Source organism: Pelodiscus sinensis, chromosome 3 (genome assembly GCF_049634645.1).
Source record: "Pelodiscus sinensis isolate JC-2024 chromosome 3, ASM4963464v1, whole genome shotgun sequence".
Taxonomy (NCBI): domain Eukaryota; kingdom Metazoa; phylum Chordata; order Testudines; family Trionychidae; genus Pelodiscus; species Pelodiscus sinensis.
Genome location: NC_134713.1, coordinates 57847683 through 57871656, shown reverse-complemented (window position 1 = coordinate 57871656; position 23974 = coordinate 57847683). Strand labels below are relative to the sequence as shown.

The window sequence follows — 23974 nt, the reverse complement described above, 5'->3', positions numbered from 1 at the left end:
TTATGTTGGTGTCATTAGGGTGATGCAGTGTTAATGAAGACCCTGATTGTTATTTAATCACCTGTTGGCAATCTTGTCAGTTTTGTGGCTCCATACTCTTCATGGAGCCATGAAACTGACAAGAAAGCCAGGTAGCTAGAGCTCAGCTCCTCCCGCCCCCCACCCTCTCCAGATTCCCACTCCTGGCCGAGCTGCTGCCTGGAGGTTCCCCACTCAGGAAAATGAGAAGCCTGGGTGGCTGCCCCTCCCCCACATTCCCAGCAGGCAGCTGTGGGGCAGCTCATTGCCCAGTGCAGAGCTAAGTGCCCTGGTTCTCAACACATCCCAACTATCCTTCTTCAGTAGGTGGAAGCTCTCCTGATGAGGAAGTACACCACCAATAGAAGGAAGCTATTGTGGACCTTAGCCACCACAGTCTTGGTCATTGGAGCCACAGGTGGTAGGCTCTTGTAAAGGTCGTGTTGAGAAGTTGCTTGGATGGTAGTGTGGAGACAAGAGCCTTGCTCCACTGCATTCTTGCTGTGTATTATTATACCAGGCTTGAATTGGGGCATATGAGATCTAGAAAAAACTGTCTGCAGATTGTTGGTTCCAGAAACATGAACTTTTACATCCTTTTTATTTTTGGATTATGCCCATCTTCTTATTGGTACCTATGAGATGCATCAAAACCACTTCATTGAATATGATTATCATGGATCTGAACATAAGAATTTGATGTAAAGATGTTAACTCTATTAACCTCTCCCCACTAATGTTGTATAACTAAATTTTCAAAATACTAATTTATCATAATTTAAAGCAGTTTAACATTGTGGATTTTTTTTCAGAATATTTTGAACACAACAGTTTTGAACAGTTTTGTATTAACTATTGTAATGAAAAGCTGCAGCAATTCTTCAATGAAAGGATACTAAAAGAGGTAATTTATATCCCACTTCTTGTCTGAGTCATCCACTGACTTTTCAGAAAAGTTAGATAAGGGCGTATGAAATAGCAACATTTATGGAAAGCATTGCTAATTTTCCTTTTAATTACAAATAAAGAATTTTGTGTGTCTGTGTGGTACTGCGTAAGGTGGGATGTATTCTTGGTTTAAGCATTTTTTACTTGTACATGTGAAATTCTTTCCCAGTCTAAGTTGGTCAGTGTCTTGTTCATCGTCTCAAACGTGCATTAAGAGCAGTACACCTCACATCTTCTTGTACTATGTAACTCTTATTATTAATGGTAGTATGTTAGCATCTATAGGCCAGAGGCAGAATATACATATAATGGAGACAGTCCTAGATCTGAAGAGTTTATAATCTGAATATGAGATTATAGGCAACAGATGGCAGGGAGGGGGTATGCAAGGAAACAGACATGATACTAGTCAGTCTGATAAACTGGTCACAGCACACAAAATGCCTCACCATTTTTTAGTGTAGGCTTTTTGGCAGAGAAGATATCTTAAGAGGGATCTGAAAGAAGACTACAAGGTGGAATCTGTAACGTATCATTTTTTTGGCTTTTCTTGTCTTCCCCATGTAAAAGGAAAGAATTCAGAGGCCTTTATTAAACTGCATGTGGCCCATGACTATACAGTGTTTTGGCACTTCTCCAACTTCCCTGCTTAGCTTTCAGAAGTCCATAAGCTCTTAATTACAAAATACTTTCTCTTCAAATAGTGCTATCAGAGCCAACCGATTCTCAACAGGTAGTGCTGTTTGTTAGAAATCTGTATGTTTGAAACTGATTTAGGGTTTTCAAATATTGAATAAAAACTAAAATAACACATCTGTTCAGGTGGCATTTCTGCTGAATATTGAAACGACTTTGTTGAAAACCAACATATTAACATAAAAACTGCTGGTTAAACTTGGTAGAGGACCATTGGTACTCAAGCTGGGGCAACCTGAGAAGGGCAAGACTCAGAAACCATGCCTTATCTTCTGACTACCTGTAATATAGAAGAGTGAGATAGGAAAGGGATACGGGCATGAATGTTAAAGCAATTTATCATATTTCTAAAGAAGAGTAATGAAGTGGGGAGATTGAAGAGGCTTCCCTGAACACTGGATTAAATGTGCAAGGCTTTTTAGAAGCTCAGAGCAAGATGGAATCGAGCTCATTGGGCCTTTATTGTCATCCCCAAGAAAGAATTTATTTTTAATTTTAGGTCTGTGTTGATTTGTGATCTGAGAACATTTGCTATGTAAGTCACTAAAATAACAAATTCGACAATCAGAAAGTGACTTTATAATCATGGCATAGAGGAGAGCAGAAGAATTTTTTCTCATGTCTTGCTTACAACACTCATATTAATGCATCCCAGAATGATGGTTTGGGGTTTTTTGCATATTTCCACTATGACCCCTAAATCTTTTTCAGCGGTATTCCTTCCTACATAGTCACTTCCTATTCTTTGTGTGAAACTGCCTGTTCTTTCTTAAGTGAAATACTTTGCATTTTTCCTTATTAAACTTCATCCTATTTACCTCAGACCATTTCTCCAGTTTGTCCAAAGAAAAGACGATATATTTAGCAATATGCCTAGTAGTCTATTGAAGACACAAATTTACTAAGATGGGGTAATAATAAGGAAGTGAACTATTATCTGCCTATTCATGTGAGTGTTTAGAAGACTATTTAATTAAAATTACAATACGTTGAAAAGTAGTAATTGATGCATACTCACAGCTTCCAAGATTTGTGCAGGTGAAAGTGGCATTTGAATGTATAATCAAATAATTTTAATAGTTTGAACAGTTTAGATCGTTTCATTTGGTGACTTATAATGTGAAATGGCTTCAGAATTTACTACATTTAAATTAAGTAGAATTTTGGAGACAGGATGATTTCTGCAAAATGTATCTAAAGTTTAATTGTTTCTCATATAAGCCCCATCTGAATGCTTCCCTCCAATTTTGTCAAAAGTAAATCAATCTGGCTCAATATCCTTGTGGACTGGTGACATATAGGAATAATGTTTTGTCACAAATCTGAGGAGTTATAGGACAAGATACTTGGCAAGATCAGAAATGTGGAAACATGAGTTCACAGTCCCTTAAAAGTACCTTAACTTTTTTCTCTATTTTATATTTTTAGAACAGCTTGGCATAGAAATTCTAAAATTAATTTATTCTGTTTATTCTTATTGATACCTTCAACAAGATGAATGTTGGAGTTACCTGAAAGGTTTATTCTGAACCTATGGGAATTCCCGAGTTCTTCAAATTTCACTGTCTATGCATGGAGTTTTAGAAGTCTGGCGCCTTTGAATTTTAATTTGCATATATACTGGCTGAAAATTCTGAATTAAAGATATACATCTCTATAGGTGAGCCAATAGACATTCAATGGAGTTCATTTTATCTTGGCACCAGCAGCTTTCTTGATACGTAGTTTGCAGGGTGTCTTGCATCTTTTGAAGGTTATGTTCCTTCTAATTCAGTGAAAGAGCTCCTAGTATTTGCTTTTCTACATCTATGTTAAGAGAGCTAGTTCAGTGGATATCAGAAGAATCACTTCTTAAACTGAGAGTAGATACTGACTTTCGAATCAGAGCAAATGTGAACACATTCAGAGTTGTGATTCACAGCTGTCTTTTGCTACTTGTCTGCTCCCTTCTCTTATCACATGGACCCCACTTTCTGTTTTGCTACAGATGCCAGCCTGGTCCACTCATGGGCTGGATGTGTGTGGACTTGGATTCCCTTTGCTTACATCAACTGTCCCTTAGGTGTTCAGTGGAGTTTCATATGTAACACCTTGTTAGACCATCCTCTTGTGAATGGATCTGTAAATGTGATTCCCGTGATAGGGGTTGGTTCTGGAGAGTATCCAATCATCCTTCCTTTTCCTAGGGTAAAATGGGGTTTCCCTTGTGTTTGCTCTTCCCTTTGTGGCTTGCACTCATTGACTGCTCTGTCTTCTTCATAGGAAACAGCCAGATCAACTGTTTCCTGTACAGAACCTAAAGATTTATCCCAAATGGCTTCTCTGATCTCACAGCAAATGCTCAGTAAATGTTCTTATGCAAAGAGGTCAAATAACTTGTTATAATCATCCACTTTTCTCCTTTGTTCGTCGGATCATACATTTTATACACACATTCTCTGCGACTCTTCAGAGGTTTCTAAATCTCACCCTGTATGCTTAAGGGGTAATTTGAAACCTTTGCAACACAGCCTTTTAAAATTCATCATACTTCAAACCCTGTTCAGTTTCTACTTCATTAAACTCATTTAATGCTTCACCCAAGAGCTTTGCAACCACTATGAGGACTTTCTGGGCTCCTGGAATTGTATGTAATTTGCACAGTATTTCAAAAGTACTTAAGTATTCTTCAGTACTATCTGATACTTTATACACAGGAGAGAATTTCTCAGCTGGATGCTCCTTGTACAGAGGAGGGAACAATTGGGACCTGTGGGATCAGTCCATGCTTTTCCTGCCAGCTCAGGTTACTCTGACTTTCCTTCCAATGTTCCTTTCATCTTTTCCATCTATGTGTGGAATAAATGTTTAATGTGCACCAAGGCATGTTCGTGTGCATCACTAATAGAAACAAAAACTCTAGCCATGGGCTCTCTACTAATCAGTTGGGCAGCATTGGAATGTCTCCTGAGTGGCTGCACAAGTGCTTAGTTTACAGGGAACACTGTTTCTGTCTCTCACTGGGTTGCCCACTATTTCAGTTCCACGTTTCTTTGGTGGGCAGCTGTCTCCTCTGCCAGGGTTCCACTGGTATGCTTCCACAGGCTCTCTTTTCAGCTTCCCACTTCTGGTACTCATACACTGCTGTCACAGCTGCTCATTCTTTCTCTCATTGTTCTTCAGTGTGGCTATGTCTAATTCTTAGATGTTTTGCTTTTGCTCCTTTTTATACTTGCTTTTATTGCTGGAAAGAAAGAGAAAACAAAAAACAGTTTTTTGACGGTTCTCAATGTTTATACTGAAAAATCTGCTTTATCAGTGCTTGAAATGTGAATCTCATCCAACCTGTCTACAGGGGGTAAATTCTGTCCAGACTACATCACTGAGATACTTTGTGCAGGGCTCCCTGAACTTTAAGCCACTGTCTTACTCAGGAGTAGGCCAGAGAGCTTCTGCGGGCTGGATCCGACCTGCCAAGCCTGTTGATCTGGCCTGCGGCTGCCCTGCCAACTCCCCTGCCCGCAGACCAATGAGACCTGGGGACAGGGATAGCATGTGAAGTTTTCTTACCCCACCAGGGGTGCGCAGCACTAGAGGGAACTGCTAGCTGTTCAGAATAGTTGGCAGTTTACTCTAGGCACTGCATGCCCCTTGCAGGGCAGGGGCAGGAGGCGAGAGACTTTACACGCTCTCATGCTCCCAAACCCTCATTGGCCTGGGGGCAGGGAGAGCACATAAACACTCCTTTCCTCACCGGGGGGTGCATGGCACAGGAGGGAACTGCCAGCTGTTCAGGACAGCTGGCAGGTCAGTCTAGATGCTGTGTGCCCCTTGCATACTGGGGACGGAGGGCAAAGACTTCACGCACTCTTTTGCCCACCGACCCTGATTGGCCTGGGGGCAGCGGGAATGCACAAAGTGTTCTCTTGCTGCCAGGAGTACGCAATAACTAGAGGGAACCTCCAGCTGTTCAGAACAGCCTGCAGTTCTCTCTATGCATGCAGCCGGGAGGGGTGGGGGGAGCAAGACGTCACGTGCTTCCCCACCTCCAGGCCAATCAGGGTCTATGGGGAGGGGAGCATAGGAAGTGTCCTGGCTCTGCCCCTTTTGGGGCGGCCAAGGGCCACTTCAGAAATTTGTAAAGTGGCCCCCTTTGAAAAACTATTGACCACCCCTGGTTTTACTCCTCTGCCTCAGCAAGTGAGCGCTTTCTGCTGCTAAGCTGTTAGTCAGTTCCCTGCCATTCCAGCCTGTCTGCCTTGCATGGGCATTGGTCACAACTTGTTTTTATCATTTAATATTCTCTGTGCCTTCTACCTGGATATTCATATTTCATGAAAAAGAATAGATCCACAATCCTGTTTGGGCCAGGGTTGTGAAGATTAACCAGTGAGCATCACCTATTCTGGTTAACTAGTGACCTAGCCCAATCATGCCCTCCCTCCTTTAATTGGTTAACTGATTAAACATTATGTTTAACCAACCAGTTAAATATTATATTAAACTACGTAACCAACTACCCTAGTTTGGGCCTTCTAGTTGCTCTTGTAATATAAATGGTAATAAAAGCACATTTGGGAAATGTTTAATATTCCCAATTAAATTTTCCAGTAGAAAAATTAAACTGAGCAGTTTATTGTCAAGGGTCACCTGCCGTTATATTTGGGTAGTGTTAACAAAGAAATTTGAGTTACAAAATAGTACATTTTTAAAAGCGGAGGGGAAGGAATAATTGAGTTTTATTGGATTTTATGCAATTTTAGAACTTGGAAATTAGAAAAAAAGGAAATGAAAAACCCCTCCCCAAAACTTATAACTTCATTACAAAATGTTTTAAATTTTACCTTTTAAAAAACTTTTTATAACCTCCATGAGACTTCTGCTATACTTTGTATGACTGAAGGTAGAATATCAAGAATATATTCTTTTGGCTTGTAAAAAATGTTCGCCTGTATGTTTGAAAGTAATAAGTTATCCTGCTAAGAAACTAGAAACAAGTTAAATTGAAAGATCAGTTTTTCCTGTTAATATTTTTGCTAATATTTTTCACAAACTGCTGAGTTCCAAATGATTCTAACACATGAAAATGATTTTTTTCAAGTCAAATATTTACATCTTAGTAAAGTACTTTATCCTCATGTATCTAACATACATATGTGTATTGCTAGTGTTAAGGAAATGGAGTTGGAACTATATTAAGGTGTATCCAAACACTTTAAAATCTCCTATTTGTTTTTTTGTTGTCATTATAGAAGTTAAAATTTTCTCTTGGTTCATGAAAAAAACTGTGGTAAACAGAATTTTCTCCTAAACATTTTTACGTTTTCTATTTTAGGAACAAGAACTTTACCAGAAAGAAGGTCTCGGAGTAAATGAAGTGCACTATGTAGATAATCAGGATTGTATAGGTATGTACTTAGGAAATGTTTTTGCTGTTTCATTACAATTGTATGAGTCTGGAGCACAGTGGCTTTCGATAGAATAGACAAAATGTGTTTAGTGCAGTGATTTTGTCATACAGTGACCATCCAAGTATTGTGGATCCTGCTTTGGGGTTTTAGTGTCCATGGATGGAAAGGTCTCTTCATAGATGTGCTCAAATATCTTTCCTCGTAGGCAGACATTGACCTGCATCCCTGGCTCTGTATTGGTCGTTGGTAGCCATGTCAGGCAAAGATGATTGCTGGCTGGTGACAGAACAGTAGAAGATGGTCTAGATGAGAAAATCTAAGGGGTAGAATGGAGAAAAGTGCTTTCTTCCTGTATGAATATTAAACCAGCCCCATCTGATAGTCTGATCTGGATTACCTTGAATGTTTTCATGTCTCAAGGAGGTTCTAGTCCCTTACAAAAGTAATTTTTAATTGTTTCAGATACGTATTTATGTATCTGAAAATGTTCCAGAGAAGCAGAAAAAGGCTTTCTGTTATCTGAGCTAAATGGATAAGAAAAGACAACACTGGCTTCTGTTTAAATTCATTTTCATTTGAGGCTTTGTTTTTTGTGTTGCTCATTGTTCAAAATAAGGAGCCATCTGAGGCTGAGATGTGAGTATTGCTTTATATTGCACCTTCTAAAATGTTACAACTTCCACTGACTTCTGATAATTTATAATCAGTAGACTCCTTAAATATATAACATTGTTTTGTTATGTCTGTATTTTGGGGAAAAAAAGGAAGCACAGTTTTCTCTGCCTCTGAGAAATAAAGAATTCTTCTGCCAAAATCTCTTGAATTTAATTTAGTTTTCTATAACAAGAGTGGTAATTACAATGAATATCTTAATAGGGTACAGAATAAAGGTAGATTATGTTGGCTTGGACAGTTATTGTTAAATCATTATCATTTTTCGAAAGCCAAGGTTGGATTGAGCTGCCCTTTCAGCCTATTATTAAGGTGTTTCATAGATGGTTTCATATACTGTGTCATACAGCTATCTTCTGGATGACCATGGCCCTTCTCTGTCCATGTACTCCTCCACAGAGAACCTTCATAAGCAATCGGTATTGGGTCATTCTGGCAACCTGATGAAGCCATTGTAATTGACACCTTTTGCCAATTGTAGTCATTTGCAGAACTTGTTCAATTTTCTGTGGATGCTACCAGTCGTTAGTTTATCTAGTGTTATCTGCAGCTGGGGTGCTGGAACAATTTGTATAATAGAGGTGCTGAGCGCCATTGAACTATACTGTAAATGATGGAAACCACTTCCATGCCAGTGGTACAAGCACCTCATTTCAAATGTTTGTGACTTTTGCTCCAGGCTCTTTGTCAGTACACGTTTCACAATCATAAGGTAATGTGGATAAAATAAGTGTTTTATATAAATCTAGTTTTAATTGTCATAGACACTGATTTAAGCATCAGATCATTTTTATTCCGGCATGCGAACGTTCTGCTGTCAATAGATGTCTGTTATCTTCATATCATTTGTCATATATTATGATGAAACTCAAGTAGCACAAACCACCTACTTGTTTGTGGTGACTATACCATTGATAATTAGTTTAGCCCATTGCTCGATTTTTGATGCTGTCTTTAGTTTGGTCTTTTGTTCATTTGTTTTTAATCACAACATCCAGAGAATGAGGTACAAGTTAGTTGCTGCTTCTTGATTGAATTCCTCTGTTGGGAATATCATTACAATTTTATCTGCAAAGTCAGCTGATTGATAATTTGCCCCCAATATTATGCAGTCTTCAACAATGTTAAGGCCATGACTACACCAAGAAACTATTTCAAAATTACTGGAGGCAACTTAAGAGATCCTGATTTAACACATTCAAACTAGTGTGTCCTCGTTATGGGGAAACATTGAAATTAGTCCGAGGCAAGCTCCAGTAATGTGGATGTGTCACTTTGGACTTACAGCCCCAGGAAGCACTTTGGGCAGTTGCAGGGGGCCTCCCGGAGGCCAATAAATTTGAATTTAGCACTGGAGCATCCATGCTAATGTTATTTTGAAATTGCTCTTTTGGAATTGGCGTGAAAAGCAGGAGTACAGAGTTGGAATTCTGCAGCCTATTGTTTCAAAATAATGGGCTTGGTAGTGTGGATGTATCACTTATAAATTTGAAACGGGAAGGGAGGGGGGTTATTTTGGAATAAGTTCCTAGTGTTGACCAGGGCTAGATGTTTTCTAAGCATAAAGTATTGGACTGGGTACACATCCCTTCTCTGTTTGATTCAACTTTTCACTTCAAAATATTCCATTGATTGACCACTGACTAACTAGGCTGGACAGACACGGTAGTTGAATCCATTTGCCACTAAAACCATACCATTTGAGTACTTTTCACACAGCCTCTCTGTTAAACGAAGTTAAATACTTTCTGAAAGTCAAGGAATGTACAAAATGGATTAACTGAACTCTCTCTTCTCCTCTCCCCCCTCCCCCAAATGTTATGTGCAAACAGATCTCTATTCTATGATGGACCATACAGGTCTAAAGCCAGTTAGTGACTCGGCTGTTCGTTGCATTTGACTGAGTATCACTCTACAGAATACCTTGCTAGGAGTGCTTAAGATTGATTCCTCTGTAGCTGTCAGGTCACCTTTCTTAAAGAATGGTACAATAATTTAGTTTTGACGGTTTTCAGTGACATCATCCTTTGCCCTAATGAGATTGAATAGTTTGTAAAGGGCCATATCCTTTCTCCTTCTTCTATGTTTTAATACTTGAGGCAGAATACCATCTCTACACAAGTCTGAATGGTTTTTCAGGGGCATGATTGCTGTTTGTTTCTGTTCCCAGTATGCATCTACCTTTGTTGTTGCCTTTACAGTTGATATCCTCAAAGACTATTCATGTTCAATAGCTGATGAAAATATTATTTCCTTCTTTTAAGCTTTTGATCTTTATCTGCTATGTACTTCCCCTGAGCATGGTGTGGCTGACTTGTTACAGGTGTTAACTTCTTTGATAGTAATCTGACTTTCTGAAAAAGCCCTCAAGCATTACTTTATGTAAGTATTGTTCAAGTACTTTGCCTTTTCTCTTAAGCCAGTCTTCCATAGATTCTATTTTTAACCGTTCCTTTAAATTCATTGTTGAGCTGCCTGTTTTCCTCTTTTCCACTCAGGGAAATCTTTAGCTTTCAGACTTTCTTTCTATACTTTGGCGCTGTCTACATTGGCATCCCTTTCCGGAAAAGGGATGCTAATGCGATACATCGCAATTGCAAATCCGCGGGGCATTTAAATATCCCCCGCGGCATTTGCATTTACATGGCTGCTGCTTTTTTCCGGCTTGGGGATAAGCCGGAGAAAAGCGCCAGTCTAGACGTGATTCTCCGGAAAATAAGCCCTTGAAAGTAGGAATAAGAGATCCTCCGGAAAAGGGCTTATTTTCCGGAGAATCACGTCTAGACTGGCGCTTTTCTCCAGCTTATCCCCAAGCCGGAAAAAAGCAGCAGCCATGTAAATGCAAATGCTGCGAGGGATATTTAAATCCCCCTGCGGATTTGCAATTGCGATGTGTCGCATTAGCATCCCTTTTCCGGAAAGGGATGCCAATGTAGACACAGCCTTTGTGTTTCGTCTTGACAGATTTTCAGTTGCTGGTGTCACCTAATCTTTCCTTTTTTGGGCTACAACCTCATGCCTAAAATTTCCTTGCTCGTGGCAGGAATGATACATTTTGCCTTTTCCCAGAATTGTTGTTCTATTGTGTCCTGTAGGTTTGAGAGAGAGGCGAGGTGGCTACTGATGGTGTTCTGAAAGTGCCTGTATTTTTCAAAACTTTGGGGCTATAGAGTCTTTTGTCATCTTTTGAAAAATTTAAAGTGTTAAGTTGGAGCCTGCCTGTAACAATCACTGCTCACTTGCCTGAGTTTGTATGTAGCCTTCTATAGACCCTGCAGTCTAGTCTACTTGTTTTCCAGTGTTTTACTAGGGTCAGGTCTACACTAGGGGATAAGTTTGAAGTAAGATAGGCAATTCCAGCTATGTTAATTGCATAGCTGGAGTTGGGGTACCTTAAGCCAAGCTTCTGCACCCTTTCCTCAGTGGGAAATCGACAGGAAAAATGTTCCCGTTGGTTTCCGTTACTCCTCAGTGTTGGATTTAGAGGGTCCTTATTTGACTATCTAAATCAAATGCCAGATGATCAACCTCTGAAGCATTTATCCATGGGTAAGTATAGATGTGGCCCAAGATGATTTTGATCACTTTTTTTTTTTTGGTAGTACCATCATTAGAAACCTTTGTGCTGATATGCTGTGTGTTATAAACGGATTGTTGGTAGCAGAGAATTGAAGCAATCCATCATCTCACTCATTTCTATGCCTTCTTTTCCCAATTCTCCTACTCCATGTTGTTTTGCCCCATCATGGCAGTAAAATCCTCCCTATATTTTTATGATTCTGTGACTGTGAATAAAAAAACTTGTTCGGGGGTTCCAGGAATTTCTGCTTGATGTTCGTAGTAAAACTGGTTTATGATGCTGTCCTCTGTGACAGTTGTGGGTGTGATTATTAGTCACATATCTTTTAGTTTAATGCTCATTATGTGAGATGATACATGTATGGCATTTCAAAGAACTTTAAGTTTTTTTCTGCTAATATAAAGGCAACTTTGGTTTGTGTGCTTCTTTCCTCTGTGGAAACTAAGATGCCTAAAGAACTAATATGTAAAAAATGTAGGCATTGAGTGAGTTTCAGTGCCTCCAGGGCTAGGTATCAGCCAAAAGAGGTTTTGTGGATTTCAGTGGTGCTTAAAAATGGAACTTAAAACTGGAGTTTAGGCACCTACATCCCTTTGTGTACATCTGGCCTGAGATTTCTTACTCCTTTAGCATAAACATAAAAGTGTGAATATATTTATTGCTACTGTCTTCAAAAACAATATATATGTGTCTGAGTTTTTAATATAAACTTTCAAAGCAGCATAGAATCATAGAACACTAGAATTGGAAGGGGACCTTGAGAGGTCATCAAATCTAGTCCTCTGCCCTCACAGGGCATAGTTTTAAATAGCAGCCTGGCCCCATACTGATGTAAGTATGCTGAAATCTGTACAGCTTTTTAAGCTTTTGGTCATCCTCTTTTCTTGTTGATGTCATGGATATATGATCCTTTCTCATACTTCTTATTCAGTGTAGTGAGAAATCTGAGAGTTTTAAAATCAAAACAGTATACACTTAAAAGACATTGTGCACCAGTGTGTTTCCACTTTCATCACGTCCCAGTTTCATAGGTGGAACTGGACAGCAAGCTACAGAATACTGCTTAAATCAATACTAATATATGCCAGACTTGCTGGTAGTGATTACATTTCTCTTTAATCTAAACTATGATGGTTGTAGTAATTATGCAGTACCATGTTGGTTATATTTTTGGTGTAACATTCTTGTTCTGATTTGGAATTGTATATAGCACTTTTACAAACGTTGATTTCTGTTTTACAAATAGATCTGATTGAAGCAAAATTAGTAGGCGTGCTGGATATTTTGGATGAAGAAAATCGTCTTCCACAACCAAGTGACCAGCATTTTACTTCTATGGTACATCAGAAACACAAGGAGCATTTCAGACTTTCTGTAGGTTTACTTATGACTTCATTATTTAATAAAAATGAGTTCCCAGACTAGATGCTAATATAACTTAAGTTTTAAATGACTGTGAATAAAAAGCCAAATGGAATCCTGCAGGCATTTCATGCAATCAGGTGGTAGCATGTTTTATTCCTTAAAAAAAAAAATCAGTTTGGATCTGAAAGATGGAAGCCCTGTTGTCTCTCTCAATGGACCCATGGAGCTTTCTTGGCCAGAAGAAAGGCCAAGGCCAAGGTGATCCTAGTGCAAAGGCCTTTCTACTCATTATTATACATTTTATAAGAAATGTTCAAAACCTGCGAGGAAAGTGTTGAAACCAGAGTTTAGGCTTTATAGCATATTGACTGAAAAGTACAAACTTTAATTTAAGAAAGTATTATGAAGCCTTAGAACTACGGGGTCTGGTGTCATAAGTAATGAAATATTTTCTTTATGCAATCCCAAGCATTTTCATAAAATAGAAACTCAGTTTAGGTTTATTGAAAGGTTCACTAGAGATTTAACTCTTCTATGAAATTTGTGCATCATTTTCATTTTAGTGACTGTCATCTCTCATGTATGTCTAATCATTTCTAAAAACAACAAATGGTCTGATAGCACTTTATGGACTAATAAAACATGTACATGGTGATATGAGCTTTCGTGGGCACAGTCCACCTCTTCAGATGACCAGGGTTTTGAGTTTAGGATGTGCAGATAATTTCTAGCTATGAAAAGGAAATAAAAAGGATTTTCCTTGAGTTGCTTTTCTAAAGGCAGAGTTGATGGCATCGGATAACTGTTTCCCCCTTATCTCTCCAAATTCCTCCAAGATTTTTAGCTGTGTGTTTTAACAAATATCTGTTTAGTCCAATTTTCTCAGTTTCACACTTAATATTTTAAAGATGAGACTGTAGAACCACTCAGGGAAAGGATTTTCTTTATTTTTAAGCGTACTGTTAGATTAACACAATCCCAGATTTAAAATATGCCAGTAAATTTGTAAATACAAAAAGCACAAGAAATACTACTTCAGTAATAACTAAACACAGGAAGATTCAACAAAATTATGTATTCCTCTAAATTAATACTCATTTAGTTAACTGGATTCCTGTGCTATAAAAAATTCTTGTTGGACTCTTCAGTTTTTGTAGATGGCTCCTATCTGCAGCCTTTGATTTTTAGCTCTATCTCTGAGAGTTGGATCTTTCACCTTATCTCCAGCTATTCAGCTCTTAATTCAGAAGTTTTACAGAGACATTTGCAATGGTTGTAGCTTCCCTCCTGTGACACCCATGGTTGGACAACTCACCAAGGCAAATTTCAGTGTCACTGTCTTGCTTGTAAATGATCTCATCCAAAAGATATATTTGAGCCACTATCTCCTAGCATCCTGACAAGGCTGTGCACCAGCCAACTGTTCTGTGTCACCTGTGGGAATTAATGTTGGACTCAACACAATTGTGATGATACAAATTATTAATCTTGGCAGTTGCAGTGGCATTTTACTGTGAGTTGCAGACTCATTCAAACCTGAAAAAGCTCAGGATGAAGAAAAAGTTTATTTGAATCTGAGGGAACTGAAATAGTAGAGTTTCTCACAGCTTTAATCTTAATCCATAGGAAAGTCCATAGCACCTAATATTTCTGGCAGAAAAATATGATTTGGAAATTTGCTGTTCTGATTTTGTTAACGATTTTCTGTTCAACTTGGGGGGGGTGTTTAATTGCAGATTCCCAGGAAGTCTAAATTGGCTGTTCACAGAAATATCAGAGATGATGAGGGCTTTATTATCCGACATTTTGCTGGAGCAGTGTGTTATGAGACGGTAACTTGATTTAAGAAACTCATGTTAATTATTAACTTTAAATGCGCCCTGCTCAAAGGACATGGAGATTTCAAATTCTTCTTTGTGATGATTAACCCAATATGTCTAATAAATATTTAATCAATAAAAGCATAAGCATAATGACTTGTTGTTACTGCTAGCTCAGTAGCAAATGTTTTCAGAATTCAGAAATGCCCTGATCATTATTCCATTAAAGTCAATGGCTACATTCTCCTTGATTCCAACACCATAAAATTAGGTGCAGATTTCTCAGTCTTTGGTTTTAGTTCATTTATTTGGAAAGACTGACTTTCTAAATGCACTTTCAAGTTAGTGACTAAAATATCCCAATTATTTCTTACTCCATTTGCCATCATTAATACGTAGTAGTTAATGTAAGAATAATAATTCTGGATTTCTACAGCACCTCTAAAGATGTCAAAGAGAATCAAAATGCAGGACAATGTAGCACTTTAAAGACTAACAAGATGGTTTATTAGATGATGAGCTTTCGTGGGCCAGACCCACTTCCTCAGATCTGGCCCACGAAAGCTCATCATCTAATAAACCATCTTGTTAGTCTTTAAAGTGCTACATTGTCCTGCATTTTGCTTCAACTACCCCAGACTAACACGGCTACATTTCTATCACTATTCTACATGCAAAGAGAATCAAAGCATTAATAAATGAAGCCTCACAATGCAGCTGAGTACAGGCAGTCCCCGGGTTTCATGGATCCGACTTAAATCGGATCCCTACTTACAAACGGGGTGAGGCAACCCCGCACTAGCTGCTTCCCCCCAGCAGACCAGGGAGATGTAAAGCTAGCGCCCCCCCCCCCCCCCCCAGCAGACCAGGGAGACGCGGAACGGCTTTTCTCAGCAGACACCTCAGCTTGAGAATAAAGGACTGAGGGAAGTGAGGTGTGGGAGAATAAAACTGAGCTCTGGAGAAATGTTTGGTTAGAGTTTCCCCTACAATATGTACCAGTTCCTACTTACATACAAATTCAACTTAAGAACAAACCTACAGTCCCTATCTTGTACGTAACCCGGGGACTGCCTGTAGTGTTATAGTGAGAACTGAAAATAGAAATCAAGGGTCAAATTGTGCTGCTGTTGTGGTCAGTGGCAGAGCTAGTACTGACTAAGCTAATCCAAGATTTCAAATTCCATCTCATGATGCCCGGGCCTATGCTTTAAGCTTAACAGCTATTCTCCCTTTACTGTTGTTAGTGTCAGACATAAGCAGTAGATGGTCTGCAGTTAAATTTTAAATATTTTTCTCAATACATTTTCCCCCTCTGGTTCTTAGTATCTTCGAATTGGGTATTTTTGTTAATATTGGGATGTTTTGAACAAAGTATGTATTTATGTAGGACTAAGTAAAGCAATTAGTACTGTAAAGTTTACATGGTTTGTTTTCTTTTCAGACCCAGTTTGTGGAGAAAAACAATGATGCTTTGCACATGTCCCTTGAATCTCTTATATGTGAATCCAAGGATAAGTTTGTCCGGGAACTCTTTGAATCTACAACTAACAACAACAAAGATCCCAAACAAAAAGCAGGAAAGCTTAGTTTCATCAGTGTGGGAAACAAATTCAAGGTATTGGAATAGTAAAAATAAGTTCTTTTCTTTAGTATGTTGCTTTTAAGTTGCTTGAAATGAATGAAAGTTAAGGATGGGAGACCCAGATAATTTGAGTTTCATGAGAAAAATCCTCTTATACAGCTATTGCTTAAATAAAATGTCATAAAACCATATATTCAAGTTTAATGATGGTCTGAGCTATGCAAACAATAAAGATGGTTTGAACATAACCCTTGCTTTTATTTTAAAATGAAGCAGTTCATAATTATCCCCCCCCCCCAAGCCCAATGGTACTTGCGCTTCAAAAGTTTTAAGTTCTTATTCTAAATTTGGAACCTATGGTTCTAAAATTGACAAACGTGTTCTTCCATTCTATTTGAAGTTGTTGAAATAACAGTTTTTTTGTAAGTTGTCATCTCAGAATTTAAAAGCTAGCCTTAAAACTGGTTTTCCTTGTTTAAAATTATGTAAGACAGCAATAGTGGTTTGTTTGACAAATATTTTCAATGTGCTGAATACTTGCTTTTTCACTACCTGACCATAATATCTGATGCTTCTCCTAATTTTTTCCTTTCTTCTACTTGCTGTAAAGCTGACCCTCAAGCCTTGTCTTCTCCACATGTTTCCTACTTCCTTTCCTCATTCAGCAGTTTTATTTTTAGCTGGATTATTTCAGCTCAGAATGACTAGAGAAAACTATAGGGAAGTTGAGAGAGGAAAAACAGGCACAGCCAGGGTCTTCAGGTAAATTTATTATCTTCATGGACTCATTATTTTGCAGCAGCTGCAATTTCAGCATGAGTTCTTCTTTTCAACGCATCAGTCTTCATAACGTTTTGTTCCTCTGTGGCATTTTGCGTGCATGTATTCTACTGAAAGTAATTCATTAATGTTAATTTCCCAGACACAACACACAATCTTAATGAACACTTCAAGCATTGGAATTTTCCATTTCACTTCAGATAGCTCTGGGAAATGTATCCTTACCATAGGAGGCTTTGTGTCTTCTGTGGTTTAAGACTGGGAGTTCTTTACTAGTATATAAAGAAATGTGAGTAGATCAGTCTTGAATTTCTCTGATTGTAACCAAATAATGTTCTAGAGAGAGAAATCCTTGTAAAATAAAGTGATTATGTTTTGGAAAAAGATAATTCAATAATGTTCAGAAGGGAAATAGACTATAAAAATGTAAATATCTACAATATAAAGTAAATTTAAAAATTAACACTAGAGAGCTGCTGAATACACACAGTATTGACAGTGTTACCAATAATAAAATAAGGTTGTACGTTGGTTAATAAAGGAATTGTTCCTGCACTTCAAATTATTTCCCACTCCCTCCCTTCCCCCACCTCCCTGCCCCAGTACCCAATAACTAAGGGTACATCTACACTTGCACCCTAGTTCGAACTAGGGATGCAAATGTAGGCGACCGAAATTGCTAATGAAGCAGGGATTTAAATATCCCACGCTTCATTAGCATGGGATATTTAAATCCCTGCTTCATTAGCAATTTCGGTCACCTACATTTGCATCCCTAGTTCAAACTAGGGTGCAAGTTTAGATGTACCCTAATTCAGTCAAACTGATTGAGCAAATGATGGGCCAGTTAATCTGGAGATGAGCTGGTACTTTGTGAGCAATTGATGCTAATATTGATAACAATGGATCAGATTCTTAAAAGTCCAGAAAAATCTGTGGTTTCCATTTAAATCAATGCAAGATGCGGGTGCTCAGAACTGCTCAGGATTCCAGTGTTTCCAACAATAGCACCAGGTTTGTAAGTATGCCTGATTCATTTTAGGAAAGAAGATGAAACCATTTATAATCTTTATTTATGGGTAACATTACATCATTCCTTGTGCTGAATCATGAGCATATATAGACTTTGCATAAAGCAGTTGTTTTTGTAAAACTCCATACCGATGCTAACAAATTATTTCCTCCAAGATAAAACAAAACGCTTATATTAAACACATTGCTTTATAAATTTAAGTACTATAAATACTTTCCTTATCTACTTTTAACAAACTGTGTTACACCAGTGAAAACTAAGGATCAGGTTAGCTGGGCTTGCCCTCCCTCTCATGACACTCCCTGTGTTCATCCCAACCACTTGAGCTGGAGTTCACCAAATTTATTCACAAGAATAACCAATAGGCCCCTGATTCTTTGGAGGAGAGGCTGGTAGCTTTAGCTGGAGCAGTGGAATCTATTCGGTAGGCACCAATACAGATCCCTTTGGACTGGGATCCCTGAAAATAATAGACTAGTTTGTTTTCAAGATCCTGATTTAGACTGTCTGCTTTATGGTACACAGTTCAGTAGTAAGTGTGGACCATACTTAATGACTTAGTATCAGAACTTCATGTAATGTAAGGTTTGATATTTCATGTTGTAAGCATCAGCAGGTCAAGCATTCCAGTAGTCTGTGAAATATCAGGGTTGATGTGAAATATCAGGCTACTCCTATACCAAAATTTTAACCATATCTCTTGAACTGGTACCCTGTGTAGCTGGGTTCTAATCAAACGCCAAAATGAGGAAGTTGTGACGTGCTATTCTGATGCCTGCATCTGTGGGGGAGAGTCTTAAGCCTCAACCTTCATCCATTGCTGCACACAACTAGTTTGAGCATCAGAGCCTTAATTAAATTCTCAGTTTGTTTAAATTCTATCTCAAATAAATATAGCATTCCTCTTCCACCTCCCAATAAAATGAAGGCTTGTCGGCTGGTTGTCATATTCAAAGGGCAGTTCTGGGCAAAGTAATAATGAGAATTTTTATCTGGCCAAATATATGGCTCATTAATCCATTAAAATGTTAAATGAGAATCTTAGGTAGCCTTGAGTCAATTGTGAGCACATCATCTCTTGTAAAGTTTAAAAAAAAAAAAAAAAAAAAAAGGTGTTAAATGGCTTGATGTGCAAATTGTGTTGAGTTTGTCCTTATCTATGTAGTGTTTGACACTCTGATACAGACTATTTCTTATCGACTGTAGCTATTCACAGTTTTTAAGTTTTATTTATCCTATTTATCACTGCTGTCCAGTCACGTTCCTCACTAACTCTACTATGTACTCAACATTTTTCCTTATTTATATTCCTACTGGTATATGTACTTTGAATATTTAATAGCTGATTTTCAGATGGTAAAGAGAAATACACATGCTATTAAGCCATTCATCACAAGAATATTCAACACAATTTCCTTGATGTCACTCAAGTACAGTACTCTTGCATAATGTTGTCTAAGATTTGTTCGTTTGGTTTATTTAATCTGAATGAGTTACTATTTACACACATCTAACAATAACTAGTGCATGCAATAGCGTTGTGTCATTGTATTTTGTGTCTAATTTATAATCATCATAAAACAGACACTTTCTGGTTCTCTAATATGAAGTATTGAGTTTTCATTTTCTTTTACAGACTCAATTAAATTTGCTCCTTGAAAAGCTTCGCAGTACTGTAAGTATAAATATATATATGAATGCTGTATTTTTCCTTATCACCCCTCTCATGCTAACCAAGCATTTTGGCTTATCTTTATAATAGTAATAATAAAAATAATAATTAATAATAAGTAGTCAATTAAAATAATGTTTTGCAACTTGATGGCATTTTTGAAGTGTATTGCTACATGGGTGCTGAATATTATTAAATTCAGAGACTGAATATTAAAGTTATCAATTCATTGAAATGAAAAGTTTTTCTATATTGTAGCATGGAAATTTTGCAATACAGATAAATTGCATTAATATTAGCTTTACCAAATCTCCATTTCATATCCTGAGCATTTTCCGTTCCTCTAGTTTACTTGCTTCACATTGATGGGTAATTGACCATCTTGTGTTTGGTCTATTTTTGTGACTGGATTTTGAATCACTGTATATTTTTATCGGCAGTTGACTCATGAACAGCTATGGATTTGAACAAGTTATAGGAGAAAAATCTTAATTCCGATAATTTATTTTAGAAGGGCATTTTATTTTTCCATCCCCTTTTCACTACACAGTCGCATTGTCCAGTGTAAGAAAGGATCTTAGAAAAATATAGGGATTATATGTGATACATTCATGAAGATGAATTGGTAGCAGGAAATAAATCTTATATCACCACCTGCAACTTTCAGTGTTAAAATTAGTTCATGTTCACATCTTCATTCACTTTCCCTTAAATCATGTGATTTGTTTCTGCTTCTCTCACCTACACCCCTTAAAACTCTGTCTAGTGGTGATCCTTCTACCATAGCCTGTCAGCATTGTTAGTAGATGGAGGAGTTCACTTGACATTTTTACATTTTGGGTCCACGATTTTGATAAGCATATTTCCTGTTCGTTGTAAATTCTGTTTTGGTTGATTTTTATGCAAACAGTTACAGGATACGAGGCATGGGTTTCAGTAAAAGATACTGATTATAACTCCAAATAGCTAATACGCTTAAGTGTTAGAAAGGTTTGCTGCATTAAAACGCTTCAAAGAAGCTCTTGAGCAAAATTAATCAATTTTTAAAGACCTTTAGTTCATGGGTGAAAGACAGACATGACTAGCCAAAGTTTCACAGCCCTTTGGCTACATCTTCTGGGCTTCTGGATTTGCACAGACATTTGTTTAATTTTAACTTCTTAATTGTTAGCTCCATGAATCATTTGTGGATCCCTCAGTATCTAGTTCAGGCAGTGATCTGTTAAGAATTTGGCTAAAAAGCCACTATAGCTTTTCTGTCTTTGCTTCTCTGTAGAATTGTATCAAACAGTCTACTCTTGCAAGTACTCCATTAATGTGTACTCTATTTCTTAGAACCTCTGATGTGCAAGATACTTCTTCCTTATATAATTGCAGGCTGAGAAATATTCTCTATCAAAATAATTGCATCCCTTGTCATTAAAGAGCTCACTTCATGAGAGGGCATCACAGCTGGTTGTGTCCTTATACTCTGTGTTGTATATAAATTTAGCAGCTTCCTACTCCATGCTTTCTCTCTCCTATGTTTGTCTGTAAGAGTCTTTAAATTTCTCTCTGCCTTCTGCATTTTTAGGTGCTTTTCTTCAGTGCTGAGGTTATAGAAATTAGGGTTTCTGTACATGACAAGTGTAATTCAATCTATATTTCATACATTTTTAATCTGGATAATAAATTCTCTTTTAGGTTTCAGAGAGGTAGTTGTGTTAGTCTGTTTCAATCGCATCTTAAACACTAACAGTTTTATGATGGCATAAGTTTTCATGAGTTGCAACTCACTTTGTCACATGTATGAAGTGAAAAAAACAGATGGAACGGATACAGAGATGGGAGTGTTACATCAGAGCTAATTCAGCCCTGGTGGATGTAGCCTACTTCCAACCATGAGATGAGAATTAGCTCTGGTGTAATACTCCCTTCTATGTATCCCTGCCATCTGTTTCTTTCATTTCATGTCTGTGACAAAGTGAGTTGCAACTCATGACAGCTTATGCCATAATAAAATCCTTCTTCATTTTCTGGAAGATTATCCATTAGTACTGAGAGAATTTAGTTCAGGAAATAGATTGCAGAGTTAGTGGTGTGTTACTTCACTTTTCACTGAGTCATAGTTGCAAAATTTGTAAATATATAACTTCACATTCTCTCTAACATGATGGTTGGAGGAAACAATCATACTGAGTTATATTTAAACTTTGGGGAATCGACAACTCTACAAATAGAGGGGAGGAAACATTATTTTAGCCAGTGCAATTTCTTTAAAAAGAATTAAATGTACTAAATAATCCTGCTTATTTAAATGAGACCATAATCACTACACTTCGTTTTGATCTAATTCCTTAAAAACAAGGTTTGATCACATAGACTAAAATGTAATGGCTCTCTATATCATAACTGCTTTCTAAGCTTCAGAATGATGGAGTGTCTCTTCCTATCTTCAGTATTATTTTAGTAAATGTCTTCAGATACCTTGGCAGGAAGACCAAAATTCTTGTTTATACAAGGATAGTGTACAAAAATGTGTAAAGCACTTCTCAGACATAACAAAAGACAGTCCATGCTCCGAGTATGTTTTGTCCCATTCCAAATTTAAAGCTGGACTGAATGACTAGGTGAAAAATTCCTCTTTCCTATGGAAATCTTAGAACCAATATAGGCAAGTGTTCATCTACCCTCTTTCAGCCATTGACAGATTCAAGGGCTTTTTCTAGGGGATGGGCACATGGCCAGTGGCCTTAGGGTTACCATGACTGTGGGCATAAATGTGAGATACAGCTACCTTTGCCCCATGCTTTCTTTTCCTCCCTTGTCCCCCCAGGACTTTGGAGCACAATTTTATAAATTGACTATACCTGAGATTTGGACCCAAGAGAAAGGGAAAGAGATACATGGTATAGTCAAAGTGGTCATGGTGGGTATAGTCCTGGGTCATATTTATCTCAGTTTTATTCTAACACATAACATGAATGGGATTTAAAAAAAAAATGTCTGGGAAGACACTGATCTATTTGGGCTCGTGAGCAAGGGTTTGAATGGTTTGAAAAGGAAAGTGTTGAAGGATGAAAGAAATGGAGAGAAAGATGGTTGGAAGAATAAGGAAAGATGTAGAGAAATAGTGTGAGTTGCTTATCTCTTTCAAGGAAGATGATTGTAGTAGTGGAGATAGAATACAACTAGACTGATACAATAATAACTGGATTTGGTTGGTGGTAAGAATTTTTTTTTATGAAAAGACAGCGAGGTTCTAATTAGGGATGTAAAATCCCAGTTAATCAGTTAACTGGTTAAACTTTTGGTTGACCTAATGTTTAACTGGTTAACCAACTACAGCAGGATCTAGGTTGGGGATCACTCCTAGCCCCTGGGCTCCTGCCAGCTCCCAGGCCCACGCTTGGGCTTGGGCCGCCATTGGCTGCCAGCCCCTAGTCTCCCCACAGACAGCAGCTGCTTCAGATGAGAGCAACCCCTGCACGCAGCAAGTGGGGAGCTGCTCCAGGCCCCTCCAGTTACTGGTTAACTGGAACCAGTAAGTATCACCTGTTTAGAGTGATGCTTACTGGTTAACCTTTCACATCCTTAGTTCTGATGGACAGTTTGAGCTTTGAGATCAATGACTTGAAGATGTTGAGTACAAAATGGTTATGAAAAGACTGAAAAGCACAAAAAGTCAGGTGTTTTTTTTTTTTTAAAGAAATCTATTACTTTTACTTTGTTGTGTAATTCTTAAATGATCACTTATTTCACAAGGTTTAAATTTATGAAGATTCTGGTAACTTTCTGTCCTCACAATAGGGGTCAAGTTTTATTCGCTGCATCAAACCTAATTTAAAGATGACAAGTCACCATTTCGAAGGGGGACAGATTCTCTCTCAGCTTCAGTGCTCAGGTAATGAATGCCTCTTACTGATTTCTGGTCTATTTATTTATTTGTGTGCATTACTGATTCACACAAAGCTGGAATGTCTGTCACTGAAACAATGTTTCCTTCATTAGAAAAATATTGCTGTTCATAATGAGCTCTAATTACATTAAATGATTTATATCTAATAAAAATTGATTTTGACTGTCCATAATCAGATGATCATATTTTAATAAAGACAGTACAGCCATCATATTTTATACTTCTCCAGATTAAACTAAAACCTGGTAAGCACTATGCACTTCACAAAATTAAAATATACAATACAAATTTCAATTCACAATGCATAGCATAAGCTTGCCCACATAATACTTACTCAGATAAGAAAGAGTCTTGCAAACCCACATCCGATCACTCTTTAATCCTCTCTCCTCTTTCTCCCAAAATACTTGAAAATAAAGATGAACTTTTTACAGGTTGAACTTCTCTACTCCAGCAGTCTCTGGTCTGGTAACATCCTAGGTCTGGCATGATTTTAATTAGCTAGATGTCTAGTTAC

At 37.8% G+C, this 23974-nt stretch overlaps 1 protein-coding gene and 1 long non-coding RNA gene across 8 annotated transcripts in view; one reads left to right on the top strand and one right to left on the bottom strand.

Moving 5' to 3' along the window:
• The window catches only part of MYO6 (myosin VI), a 159929-nt gene that overhangs the window by 87054 nt on the left and 48901 nt on the right, over window positions 1-23974 (top strand). For all 7 annotated transcript variants that reach the window (XM_075923798.1, XM_075923797.1, XM_075923796.1 and 4 more), the window contains exons 14-20: window positions 831-922; window positions 6977-7049; window positions 12551-12678; window positions 14406-14501; window positions 15934-16107; window positions 19524-19562; window positions 23349-23442. In XM_075923798.1, coding sequence (XP_075779913.1) covers window positions 831-922; window positions 6977-7049; window positions 12551-12678; window positions 14406-14501; window positions 15934-16107; window positions 19524-19562; window positions 23349-23442 — 696 coding nt within the window. The remainder of the gene's footprint in view (window positions 1-830; window positions 923-6976; window positions 7050-12550; window positions 12679-14405; window positions 14502-15933; window positions 16108-19523; window positions 19563-23348; window positions 23443-23974) is intronic.
• LOC142827820 (uncharacterized) lies at window positions 16825-23937 on the bottom strand. The gene is made up of 3 exons (XR_012902581.1): window positions 23792-23937; window positions 17080-17126; window positions 16825-16964 (listed from the first exon to the last, which is right to left on the bottom strand). It is a non-coding gene; the product is annotated as an uncharacterized LOC142827820 (long non-coding RNA).